Here is a 17,270-nt window from a genome sequence, read left to right on the forward strand (position 1 = left end):
GGTGTTTATTGGTGATAAGATTTCATTTTTCTTTATTTAAAATTGATGAAGTTAAATTTGAAAATAGAGTGTTGTTTGATTATATTTTTGGAAAGAAGAGAAGTGAGCACTTAATCTGAATTTTATGAAGATGAAATTTAAAAATAGATTTGTAGTACTACTTTCCAAAATTAAAATGTCAGTCCAAACTAAATTTAGAAATTTTATAATCAAGCATTAATTTAAAATAAAATAATGGTTATTCCAAAAAAAAAAAAAGTAAATACTTCAATTCTTCTGACGAAGTGAATGTCCATGGACAGTACTTTTTCTGTTTTAATTTTTTATCCTATTTTCTTTTTAATTATTTTTAAATTGATTTTTTTTGACAATTTTTTAATATTAATTTTTGGTATGACATGTTTAAGACAAAATATATATATATATATATATATATATATATATATATATATATATATATATATATATATATATATATATATATATATTTTAATGCATTTTGTATATCTTTCAATTTAAAACTATAAAATTAAAAAAATTATCTTAAATATCATATTAAATTATAATCAAACTAATACTTTGAAACGAACAAAAATATAACTTTTATGTTGTGGGAGCATGTTGGTAATTCAAAATAACCAAAGGTCACTGTAATCATCTACTTGCCTCCACAGTTCTATTCTCAACCAATCATATTGACTGATGGATTTGATTTGAAAATATACTATTAAAAATAACTTTGTAGGATTTGATCGATAATAAGGAGATGTTTGGTAGATTGAACTATAAAATTGTTAGGACCGAAATAATTTACTCCCTCCATTTAAAACAGAATAACCTTCTTTTCTTTTTGGTTTGTTTAAAAAAGAATGACATTTTTTTTGTAACAACTTTCCACGTGACATATTTAAGGCAAAGGTCAATTTTATATTTGACGTAACTTTAATTAAGAACCACAAAATTCAAAAGTTTTTTTTATACTTTTAAACTCCGTGTCAAGTCAAACCATGTTATTCTTTGTGAAATGAAGAAAATATGTGTTGGGTGTAAGCTAGCAACACCAAACTTCGAAAAATCACCACTAAGAAAATAAATGAGAAATTATCAAAAAATAAATATTTAACGTGATTCAGTGAATTGACAATTTATTATATAAAAGAGAATACAAAATATAGAAAACAATACTCGAATTTAATAAGACTCATACGTGAATATCGAAAAAATATTGAATATTTAAGAATGAAACAAATAGGCATTTCTGCTACAATATTAGTAGTAGTAATATCATTTGGTAGGTGGATCGACAGATGCAAACATGGCTTCATCTTCTTCAACTAAAAACAACACTGTTGTGCAATCAAGGTTCATCAAGATTATATTATTTCCACATGAATGCATCCATCTAGTATGTACTCTCTCTCTTTTTTTTTGTTATTCTTTTGATTTCTGTTATCAGATATAAAGTTAAAAAAAAAACATACTAATAAAGATTGATGACAAATTTAGGCTTATAGTTTTGTGTGAGTCATGGGGCTGAATATTTTAATGAAAGAGTCAAGCATATAGTTACATTAAAGGGGGAAAAAGCTTCAATAATAGTATAAAATGATCAAGTTTATGCATATTTACATTTACATTGTTGATACATGGAATCCCATTATTTCATTTTTGAACATATGTTGCCTAGATGAGTTTTTATCTGTGTCTATTCTACTTGTTGCTCGGACTCTTAGAAATGTTGTTTGTATCTGTGTTTCTACTTGTAGTTAGCTATGTTGCTCGTACTCTTCGTAACTGCATTTTGAAAATAATATGAGGTTCTAGTTGGCTGTATTGGCATTTTGGTTTTAGTAGTTAGTTATGGAAAAAACAGAGAATATATTTTGCAGGATTCATTGGTACTGTCTTTGATTTCGAGATTTATGAAACTAAGTCCAGATTTCCATTGCAGAGTATTCCACATGACTTTGAGAGAAGATGTTGCAACGACATTTTAAGCCCGGTGCATCTTGAGGTTCCCACCGGACAAGTGTGGGAGGTTGAATTGCGACATTCTGAAGGTCATATTTGGTTTACCAAAGGATGGCAGGATTTCTGTGACTATTATTCGATAAGCCGTGGACACTTTTTGATGTTTGGATACAACACTCCTTCCCATTTTGATGTCACTATATTTGATGTGAGTGCAGCAGAAATCGAATATCCATATAGTTCACGCACCTTCCATTTCCATGAAACACACCATGCACCAATAATTGACCTGTCCGAGTCGGATGTTGATATCATGGAGGATACTCCAAGACGCCAGAAGTTGAAAGAAAAAGTTGTTGATCATTCTCTTGAAAACCTGTGCGATGGACAGATCAGCAAAAGGAAAAGGCACGGGGATGATGTAGCTTCACCTTCTTTCACAAAAAAGGTCCAAAGTGAGGATCTTTTTGGCTATGACCTGAATTGATAATCAAACTTATTACACGATAATTTAGTACTACGAGTTTTAAGTTCTGTGCACCAACATTGTACAACTAATAACACAATCAAGTCACGTATTAGGTCGCAAAATCTTTATGATAAGTATTACTAGTAATGAGTATCTTTGTAAAAATGGTGAAAGAAACTTTACATTGTTGTTGTATATAATGATTTTATTCATTCAGTATTAATGTAATGATTTTAATGAAGACTGCAGGATTCACAAGAAAGACTCCAAGAGTGTTTACGATCAGAACAAGACGGTAATGGAAAAAGAGAGCTCTACAGCGTATCAACAAGCAAAAGCTTTTAAATCTAAGAATCCGTTCACTATATCTTTTATGCAGCCATCATATGTCTCTGCTTCATTCAATCTGGTAAGCTACAAGATGTAATCTTTATGGAATTCGCGGTGCTCTAATTTTTCTTTTTTCCATTGTACTATCGTCAAAACTAATTTACTTTGCCATCTCCTTTGACAGTCCATACCGTTGAAGTTTGCTAGGAAGTATTTCCTTGAGAACAATGGCAATTTAGTGCTTCGTGTTCCAGGAATTGGATCTTGGTCTGTCAAGTGCACTTTGGGAATGACAAATGGTAAAGTTGGTTCTGGTTGGAAGGCATTCGTGCAAGACAATAAGTTAAATGTTGGCGATGTTTGTGTATTTGAAGTGCTTAAGGGACAGCTCTTTGTAGATGTCATAATTTTCCGTGCAGCTGGGAGCACACTAATGCACAATATAGTTGCAGAAGTGCCGCGGGTTCCATGTTCACAACCCAAAGTAGTACAAACCAAGAAATCCAAGCAGCATACAGGAGGTTCATATGGTCTCAACTTAAAAATTAAAGGTGATAAAGTTGAATTCTCTTTATAAGATAGTCCGGAGTGTACATCTTTCGTCGTACTAGTATTTTTCTGATCGTTTCATTAAGGTTATATTGGCTTGAATTTTTTCAGAAGAACAAGGTGAAGGTACTGAGATTTTGGGTCATTGTCCGTCAGGACGTGGAAGCAAAAGAAAACAACCTGAAGTGGATGCAGTGGTGCCTTCTTTCACAAAAAAGGCCCAAAGTGAGGATCGTTTTGGCTATGACCTGAATTGATAATCAAACTTGTTACATGATAATTTAGTACTACGAGTTTAAGTTCTGTGCACCAACATTGTACAACTAATAACACAATCAAGTCACGTATTAGGTCGCAAAATCTTTATGATAAGTATTACTAGTAATAAGTATCTTTGTAAAAATGGTGAAAAGAAACTTTACATTGTTGTTGTATATAACCTAAATTCATTCAGTATTAATGTAATGATTTTAATGAAGACTGCAGGATTCACAAGAAAGACTCCAAGAGTGTTTACGATCAGAACAAGACGGTAATGGAAAAAGAGAGCTCTACAGCGTATCAACAAGCGAAAGCTTTTAAATCTAAGAATCCGTTCACTATATCTTTTATGCAGCCATCATATGTCTCTGCTTCATTCAATCTGGTAAGCTACAAGATGTAATCTTTATGGAATTCGCGGTGCTCTAATTTTTCTTTTTTCCATTGTACTATCGTCAAAACTAATTTACTTTGCCATCTCCTTTGACAGTCCATACCGTTGAAGTTTGCTAGGAAGTATTTCCTTGAGAACAATGGCAATTTAGTGCTTCGTGTTCCAGGAATTGGATCTTGGTCTGTCAAATGCACTTTGGGAATGACAAATGGTAAAGTTGGTTCTGGTTGGAAGGCATTCGTGCAAGACAATAAGTTAAAAGTTGGCGATGTTTGTGTATTTGAAGTGCTCAAGGGACAGCTCTTTGTAGATGTCATAATTTTCCGTGCAGCTGGGAGCGCACTAATGCACAATATAGTTGCAGAAGTGTCACGGGTTCCATATTCACAACCCAAAGTAGTACAAACCAAGAAATCAAAGCAGCATACAGGAGGTTCATATGGTCTCAACTTAAAAATTAAAGGTGATAAAGTTGAATTCTCTTTATAAGATGGTCCGGAGTGTACATCTTTCGTCGTACTAGTATTTTTCTGATCGTTTCATTAAGGTTATATTGGCTTGAACTTTTTTCAGTAGAACAAGGTGAAGGCACTGAGATTTTGGGTCATTGTCCGTCAGGACGTGGAAGCAAAAGAAAACAATCTGAAGTGGATGCAGTGGTGCCTTCTTTCACAAAAAAGGCCCAAAGTGAGGATCTTTTTGGCTATGACCTGAATTGATAATCAAACTTGTTACATGATAATTTAGTACTACGAGTTTTAAGTTCTGTGCACCAACATTGTACAACTAATAACACAATCAAGTCACGTATTAGGTCGCAAAATCTTTATGATAAGTATTACTAATAATAAGTATCTTTGTAAAAATGGTGAAAAGAAACTTTACATTGTTGTTGTATATAACCTAAATTCATTCAGTATTAATGTAATGATTTTAATGAAGACTGCAGGATTCACAAGAAAGACTCCAAGAGTGTTTACGATCAGAACAAGACGGTAATGGAAAAAGAGAGCTCTACAGCGTATCAACAAGCAAAAGCTTTTAAATCTAAGAATCCGTTCACTATATCTTTTATGCAGCCATCATATGTCTCTGCTTCATTCAATCTGGTAAGCTACAAGATGTAATCTTTATGGAATTCGCGGTGCTCTAATTTTTCTTTTTTCCATTGTACTATCGTCAAAACTAATTTACTTTGCCATCTCCTTTGACAGTCCATACCGTTGAAGTTTGCTAGGAAGTATTTCCTTGAGAACAATGGCAATTTAGTGCTTCGTGTTCCAGGAATTGGATCTTGGTCTGTCAAGTGCACTTTGGGAATGACAAATGGTAAAGTTGGTTCTGGTTGGAAGGCATTCGTGCAAGACAATAAGTTAAAAGTTGGCGATATTTGTGTATTTGAAGTGCTCAAGGGACAGCTCTTTGTAGATGTCATAATTTTCCGTGCAGCTGGGAGCACACTAATGCACAATATAGTTGCAGAAGTGCCACGGGTTCCATGTTCACAACCCAAAGTAGTACAAACCAAGAAATCAAAGCAGCATACAGGAGGTTCATATGGTCTCAACTTAAAAATTAAAGGTGATAAAGTTGAATTCTCTTTATAAGATAGTCCGGAGTGTACATCTTTCGTCGTACTAGTATTTTTCTGATCGTTTCATTAAGGTTATATTGGCTTGAATTTTTTCAGAAGAACAAGGTGAAGGTACTGAGATTTTGGGTCATTGTCCGTCAGGACGTGGAAGCAAAAGAAAACAACCTGAAGTGGATGCAGTGGTGTCTTCTTTCACAAGAAAAACCAAAAGTAAGAATTGATCTTCTATTTACATGTCAACTTAGTAGTAATATATTGATAATGGTTTTTTGTTTTGAAGAAAGCGGAGGAAGTTGTGGGTTGCACAAGAAACAATCCAAGATTGTTTATGATAAGAACAAGACAGTAACGGACAAAAAGAGCTCTATAGCATATCAAAGAGCAAAAGCTTTTAAATCGAAGAATCCATTCATTGTATCTTTTATGCAACCATCGTATATCTCCAAACATTACATTCTGGTAACTATGCTATAAAATCTGTAGACTTGCCAAAATCTTTATTCGATCCATATGGATTCATGCCATTACTGTGTCCAACTCTTTTGGCAGAAAATATGGTCAGCATTTGCCAGGAAGTATTTCCTTGAGAACGATGGCAATTTAGTGCTTCGTGTTTCAGGCAGTGGATCTTGGTCTGTCAAATGCACTATTACAACAGCAAGTGCGAAATTTAATTATGGTTGGAAGACATTTGTGCTAGAAAATGAGTTAAAACTTGGTGACGTTTGTGTATTTGAAGTGATTAAAGGCGGTCAACTCTTCGTAGATGTCACAATATTTCGTGCAGCTGGGAGCATTATAGTAGCAGAAGTGCCAGGGCGTTCTGATAGGAAAAGTAAGGTTATCAAAGGTGATAATTCTGTTCCATGTTCACAACCCAAAGTAGTCAAAAACCAATAAATGAAAGCACCATCCAGAAGGTTCATATGGTGATAAAGTTTAATTCTCTTCATAAGATAGTTTGGAGTGTACAACTTTTGCTGTGCTAGTGAACTTTTTGATCGTTTTATTTAAAGTTATATTGGCTTGAATTTTTACAGAAGAACATGGCAAAGGCACTGAGATTGAGCATTCTGTTAAGGTTTTGGGCCATTGTCCATTAGGAAATGACAGTAAAAGAAGGAGACCAGCAAGGAAGGCAGAGGATGTGGCTTCACCGTCTTTCACAAGAAAACCCAAAAGTAAGGAATTGGTAACTCTGGCTTACTAACAGAATCGACCATATGCTTACATGACATTTCAGTATAGTAATACATTGATTTTGAATTTCTATTTGAAGAAAGCGGAGAAAGTTGCAGGATGCACAAGCAACAAACTAAGATGGTTAGTGCTAAGAGAAAGACAGTATTGGACAAAGAGATGACCATAGCATATCAAAGAGCAAAAGCTTTTAGGTCGAAGAATCCATTTGTTATATATTTTATGCAGCCATCGTATGTCTCAAGACCATACAATCTGGTAAGCTACTTTTTAGACTTGCTTATACTTTGATCAGCTTATGCTCAATTTTTACTGTCTCATCTCTTTTGGCAGCACATGACTTTCTCATATGCTCAGAAATATTTATGGGAGAAATGTGGCGATTTAGTGCTTCGTGCTGCTGGCAGGGGATCTTGGTCTGTTAAATATGATCTGGGGCTACCAGAAGGGAGAATTCGCCTAAGTTGGAGGGCATTTGTGCTGGACAATAAGTTAAAAAGTGGTGATGTCTGTGTATTTGAACTGATTAAGGGCACTCAGCCCTTTTTAGATGTCACTATATTTCGTGCAAACGAGAGAAAACCAAAGCATACAACAGATGGAGGTGTTTCTGGTTTTAGAAACAAGATAATCAAAACTGAGAATTCAGTACCGTGTCCTCGAACCAAAATAGATCACAGTAGGAAACATAATCTTGAAAAGAAGCATAAAGGCGATTCCGATGGTTTCATCACTTCAAAAGTGAAAGGTGAGTGAGTATTTTTCTAGTGTCAACTAAAAATGATAGCCTTAACTTTAAGAATGCATTAAAGGTACTTTCTTGATCATTTCAATAAACTGTAGTCGTGTTGGCTTGAATTTTTGCAGAAGAACTCAGGGAAGGCACATTGAGGCATGGGCAGCAATCTACGTCTTTTTGTATGGGCACAGTAGTAGCCAAAGAAATGGTTCTGGCATATCAAAAAGCAAAAGCATTTACATCTGAAAATCCATTCTTCTTAAGCTTTATGCAACCATCGTATGTGTCTCTTGCCAGAGGCCCGATTCAACTGGTAAGATAGTTATTCGTGGTTATTTTAGTTATCTGAAGCAATCTTGTTCTATATGATAATAATGCATATCCTTTAAACTGACAGAGCATAGCGTCATCAGTCGCTAGGAAATTTTTTTCCACTAGACAGAGTGACGTGGTACTTGAAGTTTCAAGCAAGAGACGATGGACTGTAAAATGCAGTGTTGGAATAAAAACCGCAAAGTTTAGTTGTGGTTGGAAGGAGTTTGTGGTGGACAACAAGCTAAAAGTTGGGGATGTTTGCATCTTTGAATGGACTGGTAGACCCAACCTTGTGTTCAATGTCATAATATTTCCTTCTTGTGGAGGTATTTGATGACTTGTTTAGTAGTCTGTGTGTTTTGGGAAAGGGAAGGAAATAATATATATATATATATATATATATATATTATTGATCTCTATTTTGACAAGAGTTGAACATGCTATCACTATGTTTCCTTCCTTCAGATATAAGCTCATAGGGGCATACAGTATATCATGTGTCTCTGTTTTGAAGTTGTGAATTTAGTATTCAGTTACTTTAATGTATCAAAAAGAAATGCTACTGTAATACTTTTGTGACTCTATTGAGTAGTATGTAAAATTCATGTATTTTGATGATTTGGGAAGCTCATCGACGATGTGATTAGATAAATTCTCAACTAGAGATATCAACTAGAGCAATTCTTATGGATTGACTGATAGAAGCACACAAAAGGTTAGAACTAAGGCTTGAGATCCTCTTTGCATTAGCTCAATGCTTATTGCCTACAAATATGAAGAGATTTAGGTTATACCCATGCAGTAATCTGTTGGGTTGAAATTTGTCATCAACTCTGATTCTCTGCTAAAGTTTTGTCAAGGCAGGTGTAATTTCTTTTGGTAATTTTTTAAGATTACAATTGTTAATGATGTACTTATTTGGCTGTCAAGCCCAACATACATATGCATCAACTATATCTTTTTGGGTACTAATGCATTATGACAAAAAAGTAGTTATCCTTTGGTCCTTTTTTAAAATAATAAATGTTGTATATTTATTAAATACATAAAAAAAAAATTGTAAGCAATTAAATTTAGTAGTAATATAATTTATTCTAATAACTTGCTCATGTCCAGATACTACTAGTATCGATATATAGAAAGGGCATTGACCCACCACATCTCTCACATCAGATATTATATTTATTTTTTCCACATTTTTTGGTACTTACTATTCTGCAGATATTATATAAATACAACACAAGTTAAGATAAAATATTCAATTGAAGACAAAGCACTACATGTTACTGCAACCTACAAACATATCCACTTGGTGAGTTCATCTCAAACTCAAAAACTTCCACCGGATTATATCCATGGCTTCCTCAAGAAAGAACGAAGCAGGCACAAGATCGATGATGAAACGGAGCTCAAATGAAGAAATCAACCAGTGTTTCTTGCATCAACTGGAATTTGAATCCGCGTGCTCGGTGACATCTGTATAACTAATAGCTGCTTCCAGGGAAAACCGAATGGTTCTCCACCAATGCCATTCAGAAAAAGAGCATTGTTTTCATGTCATTGATCACTAATTCATGTTCTTCCCCACAATAAAGAGCAAAGTTTAACCTTCATAAATTTCCCTTAACTTCTTCTTGCTCAGTTCATCGTGTCAAGATTGAGCTGATAATTGACCTCAAAATCAATAGGACTTAAAACAACTTCATGCAAAGTCCATGACAATGTAAAAGATTTCGGCTCTGCTGTCTCATGGGATATACCTGGTTCATGAAAACTGGAATAAGAAAATGTAGAATCAACAGCCAATATGGCTTCATCACTTACAAATAAACTAAGGTAGGAAATTTCCAGTTACGTTGATGGTCACATTGTCGTAGAAGTTCCTTAAAGATCCATCATGTTCAGTGATACTTTGATCTTCCTCCAGCTCTCCACTGTGAAGTAGTAATGAGCTCCTGAAAAAATCATGTTTCAATGTTAAAAGACTGAACATGAAACATATATTGATGCCAATGTTGTCTTACACCATGTTTTCATGATTTCCACATGTTCAATTGGAAAAAAGCTTAGTACAAGTATCTAAATGAAAAACACAAACAATTTTAAGTCGCTGCATATATTCAGCCTTGAAGATCGTAGCGAGGGTGTAAAGCAAAAGCTTATTTAACTTATTAAGGAGCCAAAGTCTAGAAAGCAAGGGCTTTAGCATAGAGGTAAAACTAAATATATGTACTACAAGTTATCAACAAAAAAAAAAGTTGTGCCAGCAAAAGAACAGCAAAAAGTTTATGTGAGAATAGATAGGACTATGGGGCCTATATGTAAACAATTCACAGACCTAAGTTCATTATTCTAGAAGATTGAAATGGTGGGTGAACATGTTACAGAAAGCATTCACGACTATTTTGGCTTTCAAGAGAGCATTAAACCACCCACTTCCATTTTGTTTGAAACTGACCCTCTACCTAGCAAAAAGGGGAAGGAACTTTTCAATCGATCACACGCCTTGCACAAGAGAAGGGAAAGAGAAAACATAGGCACTGCCTATAGCTTCCGGAATGCTTTTTTAGGCTAATTTAAATGACACTGGGCAAGTTCGGAATTCACTTCCGCTTTTCGCTTGAAGCAGCTCACCCCTTGTCGTTAAAAGGGAAAATTGTCTAAGCTTGATTGCTCCGTCATCCTCCGTCCACTCCATTTCCACCTTTAAGTAGTGGTGTTGGTCTGTCTCATTGCAATCATTCTAGCAAATCCCTTTCTTGAACCATAGGTAAGAGATATGACAAAAGATGGCCCCTAGAGCAAAATAAAAGAGAAGGAACATCGTTGTTCGCGAGGTCTTGATCAGACCCATTTTTCTATCCATTTATGGAAATTTGGTGACCTATAAACCATTCCTAAAAAGTGATCCGCTCATGCTTGGGCATGATGAATCACTTTTTGCCGACCTTTTGCCAATAGCCAAGAACAGAGTACCCCCCGCTTTGTGTATATATTGAAATTTTGAAACAAGTCTTAGAATGCTAAGAAATAAAATACCTGACAATTGGCCAAGCAAATAAGTCAACTTTATGTGGACTTGTTGTGCGAAGAGTGTGTTATGACCCATGGTTGCTTGCATGGTGGGAGCGTCTCCTTCGTTGTGGGTAAACGAGAAAATCGACTCTACAAACCAGAAAAAATGCAGCACAGAAGTAGTAATAGCGTTAAGACCAAAACTTTTATAGTGCTAGCAGGAGTGCAAGTGAATTATTCCCTCAAAATTGAATGACTAAAATGAAAAAAATGCTACCGGAGTGTTATGTGATAGGAGGGTGCCTACCAAGTTGAAACATAAGTTTTATACGACAATCAATGTAACTGCTAAATTCCAACACATCGACAAGATGAGCATCACAAATATGTGGATGCTAAGATTAATGTGCAGTCAGCCACACAATCAAATTAAGATTGAAGTGATAACATTCAATCAATGTACGGCAGCGGAAAATCATCTTTGGGAACATGCTTGGATGATCTAAGACCACTCTTTAGACATACACGACTCGAAGCACTCACGATCTTGACATAACGTCATAAAATAAGATGAAAAAAAATTCAGAACGAAGGTCCTACCTAGCTAGATTTCCAAAAAAATTCTAGTGAAACCCCTTTTTTCCCATTGCCTTTTCTTGGTTGAATTTTTTATAGAGCAAATCTTAGCAGTCATGGTAGATATCTCTCTACTTTCATTCCTATAATCCTCTAGCCTTTCACCATCAATTTTGTTTCAGCCAAATTCACCAACACCAAATCCATTTTCCCATTGACAAACTTAAAACCAAAAACAAAATCAGAATATGCATAACCAACACAGAAAAAGAAGGTAAAAATAAGACAAATAAGATAAAAATGATCCTTGCATATAGGAGAAGCTAAGGATCTATTTCCATTGACTTTTCTTTTCTATCTTCTTCCTGCTTTCTCGTTACTTCTTACTAACTTCCTCCAGAGAAATCTTGGTGATCAAGCATTCAAGTGACATACAGTTCAGCTGGACTGTGGTTGCGTTCATGTGTCTAACAGTAGAATGTGCACCTCTAGTGGCTGCTCTCACCATAGTTGAGTTCATGTGGGCAATAATAAGGTGTGCACCTACAGTGGCTCTTCCCGGAGCAATGTTGTCACGAAGAGTTCAGGGAAAAGATTATTGCGGAAGTAAAGGAACGAAGAAAAGAGAACAAAAAAAGGAAAATTAAAAACTAGAATGAAGAAAATAAATGGAGCTTGTTCAAAAGAAAAATATATATAACATCTAAAGAGAAGAAATAACCCGTGGCTAAATATTTTAGAATGGGATTTTGACAGATTTTTACCCTCACAGGCGCTAGTTGGATTGGTATATGACAGTGACACGCACGCTACATGACATTTTAGTGGGGGGTTTTGCTACAGAAAATAATAGATAAAGCGTGTAAAAGGATACCCACAAAGGAGAGGCGTAAATGATTTCTTTCAACTTTGAGGGGTAAAGTATGTATTAAGCCTAGAGTTAACTATTTCAAAAGAAAAGTATTTATTAAGCCTAAGTGTTACTACTCAACAACTTAAATGATAAGTTCATAAAATTTTAACGAAGTACAAGCATGTTACAACTTTTTTAGGAAAGAAAAGTTCAGAGTTGGACATTATTAGCCAACAAAGGGGATAACTCGCATAGTTTCTAAAACTAAGAGTGGTTGATTAGCCTATTCCATTGCCACACAAAAGTAGTCTACTAATAACAAAAACCACAAGCGTTAATTCTCTTTTTCTTTTGATATTTAGAATGATCTGTAACCATTTTCTTTCCAAAAACAAAATAAGACAATCAAACCATAATGCAACATTTCCAACCAAAAATTAAGCACAATTATGAACTTACCGCCTTTCCTCTATTTCTGGGCAGGCCCAAACCTAGGAGACAACCCGATACCCTGCAGTAAGGATTACACCAAATTAAGCGATATCACCTATGGAAGACAAAAGAACCAGTGGGTCGTTTCATACCTTAACTGGGATCGTGCTTAGAATACTTATTCTTGGTAGGAGTATCTAGCTTACATTTTTTTTTTATGTGAAACAATTACTATAGATGTTTTGTTTGATGTGGAACCAAACACAAATAAACAGAATTGAAAGGATGATATTGATTAATTAGTAGACAATGGACAAGTCATACAGAGAATACAGTCTAGTTCCAGGAACAAATATAAAAAGAAGAGAGGATAAACAAAAGGTTCACATTTCAGTCTCGAGCAACTTTTTTTTTTTTTGAACTTGGTAAGGTTGTATTATATCACAAAACAGTACATGGGTTTGGACTCTTAACCTTATATACAAAAGCCACAATTCTTACTGCTCTATGGCTAAATTGAGTCTAAAACATCAATTATAGAGACAATATCATTTGAGTATAATTGATTACACCAAAAACATAATAGCAAAATGCAGGTGAGCTTCACTTTCTGCACACAGTTTTATATGCTCTCAAAACACCTAGAGTTCCTCTCTTTCCATATTGCCCCCCATATTGAAGAAGGGATAAGTCTCCATCTGCCTCTGTCTTTTGCCAGTACTCAGTCTCGGGCAACTTATCTTTAACTTATTATGAATCACCACTGATTTGACTTCCCCAATTATAAGACCCCTCATAAACTAAACTTCATGGATAATTTAACTTAGAACTGGTGTGCCGTATGCCTCGAAATACATACTTCCAGTAGAGTGGATAACCCTCATTTTAAGCAATAAATCTGACACATACAATAGTTTTGGGGAAAAATTTAATCTTCTTTTATTGTGCTCATACTATAGAAAAATGGTGGTGGAGAGAGTTATAAATAATAGCCAAAGGAGCTAGATGGAAAGTTGGAACTGGTGACTAACAAGCTCATCTCCACATACCAGAAAACTTTTATTGGAACTTGGGAGACATTCTAAATGCATCCCTTATAGCAAACGAGATGGTCGACTCGAGATCAGGAAAGGAGAACTACATGAATTGTGCGAATGGAAATCAAGAAGGTCTTTGGTCATGTTACTCTTTTGGAAGAAAGGATTTTGGCTACAGCCTACAAATGGATAACATGGATAAGTCATTGTTATGGAAAGTAAAATCTTCCATTTAGTTGTACCCCATGCATCCTTTTTTGCAGCTAAAGGGAAACTAGACAAGGGAGTCCTATACCACCATTTACTTAAAAAGGTATGTTACAGATGTAGCAGCACTAAACTGGTGCTGTGAATGGTATGGAAGAAGTCTTGGATATACACAAAAGGTTCCTATGAATTGTGCAAGTAGGAAACGGAATCTAACAGGGTTTCAAAGTGCAAGTTTACCAAAAAAAACATCATCTGTACAGAACACTGAGCTTTTTATCTTAGTTTTTCTATTTGCTATATTTAGTCAACATGTAAGCACAAATGAATACATGAATGAACTGAAACTTACCTCAGTATTGAAATGGGGTTGAATTAGATAGAGGAGAGCAAACTGAGTATAATTGCGACCTCTTCTGTCAATGATGTAATCAGACAACCAAAATACAATTATTCAGGTTTGCATATTATGAACTGCAACGTCACTTGTAACTGTCGTAAGGCCTCTTTTCATCATTTCATTTTGCAATGCAAGAACTTCTTCTAGATTACCAATCTCTTGATATTTTCTTATAAGACATGAAAATACAACCTCATCAGGTTTAACACCCTTCTCAATCATCTCATCAAAAAAACTTCTCGCCTGAGGCACCTGGCCATTTTTTGAAAGCCCACAAATCAAAGCAGTGTAGGCATGAAGGTCAAGCTCCAAACCAATAACGGTCATTCTCCTTCGTAAATCTAAAGCATCTTGAATATTTCCCTGCTTTAGATTTCCATCTATCAAGGATGTATAAACTATTTTATCTGGATGTATACCTTTTCCAAGCATTTCATTGAACATCTTATCCGCAGCCTCTAGACATTTATTTCTACAGAGGCCATGAATTAGAGCTGTATAAGCCACAACATTAGGCTGCAAACCCATTTTTGGCATAGAATGGAAATGGTCCATTGCTTCCTGGACAAATCCCAGCCGACACAAGCCATCAATTAATGCAGAATACGTCACAACTGTAGGGGAAATACCTCTTTCCTGCATTTCATTTAGCAGAGCCTGTGCTTCTACAGATTTTCCAGCCTTAAAGTAAGCGTCGGCAAGTATTGTGTATATGACATAGTTTCCCTCTATCCCAAGTCCCTTCATTTTATCAAATAAAACTTTGGCTTCTTCAAACTTCTTGTCAGAGCAAAAACTCCATAAAACTACTCCATAGAGTAATGTGTCTGGTTTGATATTATTTTCTTTCATTTGTTCCAAAATATTCAAAGCATCCACTAGCCTTTTTGATTTGATATACCCATGGATAAGAGCAGTATAGACTTCTAAATTTGGGACAATCCCATCCTTCAACATGACCCTAAAAACTTCTTCAGCTTCCTTGATATTCCCCGCATTACAAAGGCCATTGACCAATGTTGCATAGGTCACGACGTTTAACTTAACTCCTACCTCTAGCATCTCTTTAACAAGCTTCAACGCTTCATCAACTTTACTAACTTTAAAATGAGCATCAATCAACGAAGTATAAGCAAATTCATTAGGAGCAAGACCTACCCGCCTCATGTCTACAAAGAACTTGATAGCTCCTTGTAACATTCCTTCTTTGGCAAAAACATCAATAAATATGCTATAGGTAATCAAATTCGGCTTCAAGCCACTTCTCTTCATCTCATGCAGATACTCAAATGCTACTGCCATCCTTCCAGATCGACAGAAACAATTGATCAATGTATTGTATGTTACTACATCAGGAAGACATTTAGATTTCTTCATTTCTTCATAGATAGAAACCATATCCTCAAGCTCCCCATGTTTACCGATTCCATCAATGAGAGAATTATATGTAACAATATCTGGATCAATGCCTATATCCTTCATCTGAGTAAACAACCTTTTTGCTGCATTCAAATCACCATCCTTACATAAATAGTCAATCATTATATTGTAGGTATACACTGTTGGAACAATTCCAGACTCAATCATATCATCAAAGAACTTCAATGATGAGTTCTTATCACCTAACTTAGAGAATCTGTGCAAAAGATAATTGCAAGATCGTGCTTTGGGAAGAACTCTAAAACTTCTCATCCTTAAAAAGCAGTCACTAGCCTCCTTAAGCAACCCCATCTCAATTAGTACGCTAAATAATGCATCAAACACCCCATACCCTGGCTTACAAGCATTTCTGGTTGACCAAAGAACATCAAGTACATCAGAACAAGGCAATACTTTTTTATCATTACTCAAGGTAACCAATTCTTTTAGAACATCATATGTATCACTATACATTCTAGAGTAGAACAAAATGTGAGCTACAATACAATAACCCTCTGCAGTATGATAAAAATCAGTCTGTGTTTTTGCCCACTTGAAAAACCTCAACACTAACCTTGGGTCTTGTTTTAATGCCAATAGAATTTGGGAGACCCAAAGAGGAGCTAAAGCGGAATCAAAAAGTCTTGCAATCCTAATATCATCTTCCCATTTCTCTTCCCTTATGATATTCTTAATGGAATTAGCATCCAAAAAAGTATTACTAGTATTTGTGGAAAATGGGTATCTGAATAAGCAAAGAAAGTTGTTGACAAAGAAGAATGGAATCAATGGAGTATATGTAGGAGACGAAAAATGGCTTACACGGTCAGATTTTCTGAATGTGATACCTAATAGGCCACGAACAAAAATTAACATGGCTAAGTAGAACAAAGTAGCTTCAGTAATTGACTCCATTCATTGCTATCCGGCACAGGCGTGTATAGCCGTGGTAGTGGTAGTGGTGATGGTGGTGAGTTTAGGGTTTAAGCAGGGACCTGCTAAAATACACCACTCCAGGCGTTTTTGCTAATTCAACACTAATTAGTACACATTTTAAGCTAATTCATTTGGTTCACATGGAATTATTTATTCAATTCTTCATAATGCAAAAGAATTATTACAAATAGTTTATAATAAAAAATTTTTTTACATGAATTAATAAGATTAAATTAAAATTATACATTTATATCTATATTTATATCTACGTAAAGGAGAAACATATACATGTAATGTGCCACCTCTATATGCCTTCATTAACATTTATCCTTTTTTTTTTTTTGTTATGTTTTTGAATTTTTTTCTTAACTTTTTCATTAAATATTTTCTTAACTAAATAGAAATTTAATCATATTCACTATTCTAATTATATCTAATGAGTTACAAAAAAACCTCGTTCTCTACTTAAATAATATGCATATTTGTAACATCCCGAAAATTTCATAGCTAAGACTTGAATCATTCTTTATTTGTGATAAGATTGTAATGAGTGATTCTTACTCATCCGAATTA

General features: G+C 35.0%; 2 protein-coding genes across 6 annotated transcripts; one reads left to right on the forward strand and one right to left on the reverse strand.

Moving 5' to 3' along the window:
• Positions 1-1,227: 1,227 nt before the first annotated feature.
• On the forward strand, positions 1,228-8,440 carry LOC101244431 (putative B3 domain-containing protein Os03g0621600). Of its 2 annotated transcripts, none has more exons than XM_010317306.3 (18): positions 1,228-1,405; positions 1,952-2,426; positions 2,683-2,849; positions 2,955-3,321; positions 3,431-3,544; positions 3,799-3,965; positions 4,071-4,437; positions 4,548-4,661; positions 4,917-5,083; positions 5,189-5,555; positions 5,665-5,778; positions 5,849-6,027; positions 6,118-6,418; positions 6,609-6,749; positions 6,848-7,026; positions 7,102-7,516; positions 7,636-7,820; positions 7,905-8,440. In XM_010317306.3, the coding sequence occupies exons 1-18, from the start codon at positions 1,316-1,318 to the stop codon at positions 8,154-8,156; spliced, it is 4,161 nt and encodes a 1,386-aa protein (XP_010315608.2). In that variant the 5' UTR covers positions 1,228-1,315; the 3' UTR covers positions 8,157-8,440. The 2 variants fall into 2 exon arrangements, with proteins under 2 accessions (XP_010315608.2, XP_019067683.2); XM_019212138.3 differs by having other exon boundaries at positions 4,551-4,661.
• Positions 8,441-8,894: 454 nt separating this feature from the next.
• On the reverse strand, positions 8,895-16,856 carry LOC101244724 (pentatricopeptide repeat-containing protein). Of its 4 annotated transcripts, none has more exons than XM_010317310.4 (5): positions 14,295-16,856; positions 12,726-12,777; positions 10,862-11,967; positions 9,678-9,777; positions 8,895-9,582 (listed from the first exon to the last, which is right to left on the reverse strand). In XM_010317310.4, the coding sequence occupies exon 1, from the start codon at positions 16,674-16,676 to the stop codon at positions 14,397-14,399; it is 2,280 nt and encodes a 759-aa protein (XP_010315612.2). In that variant the 5' UTR covers positions 16,677-16,856; the 3' UTR covers positions 8,895-9,582; positions 9,678-9,777; positions 10,862-11,967; positions 12,726-12,777; positions 14,295-14,396. The 4 variants fall into 4 exon arrangements, with proteins under 4 accessions (XP_010315612.2, XP_010315611.2, XP_004231646.2 ...); XM_010317309.4 differs by having other exon boundaries at positions 10,862-10,987; positions 14,295-16,829; XM_004231598.5 differs by lacking the exon at positions 10,862-11,967 and having other exon boundaries at positions 14,295-16,829.
• Between the last annotated feature and the right edge of the window lie 414 nt (positions 16,857-17,270).

Source organism: Solanum lycopersicum, chromosome 2 (genome assembly GCF_036512215.1).
Source record: "Solanum lycopersicum chromosome 2, SLM_r2.1".
Classification (NCBI taxonomy): Eukaryota; Viridiplantae; Streptophyta; class Magnoliopsida; order Solanales; family Solanaceae; genus Solanum; species Solanum lycopersicum.

Coding starts and splice junctions, on each gene's coding strand:
- LOC101244724 (XM_010317310.4), bottom strand. CDS start 16,676: ATGGAGTCAATTACTGAAGCTACTTTGTTCTACTTAGCCATGTTAATT.
- LOC101244431 (XM_010317306.3), top strand. CDS start 1,316: ATGGCTTCATCTTCTTCAACTAAAAACAACACTGTTGTGCAATCAAGG. Junction 5,779..5,848: donor TTTCACAAGAAAAACCAAAA/GTAAGAATTGAT, acceptor TTTGTTTTGAAG/AAAGCGGAGGAAGTTGTGGG. Junction 6,419..6,608: donor GAAAAGTAAGGTTATCAAAG/GTGATAATTCTG, acceptor GAATTTTTACAG/AAGAACATGGCAAAGGCACT.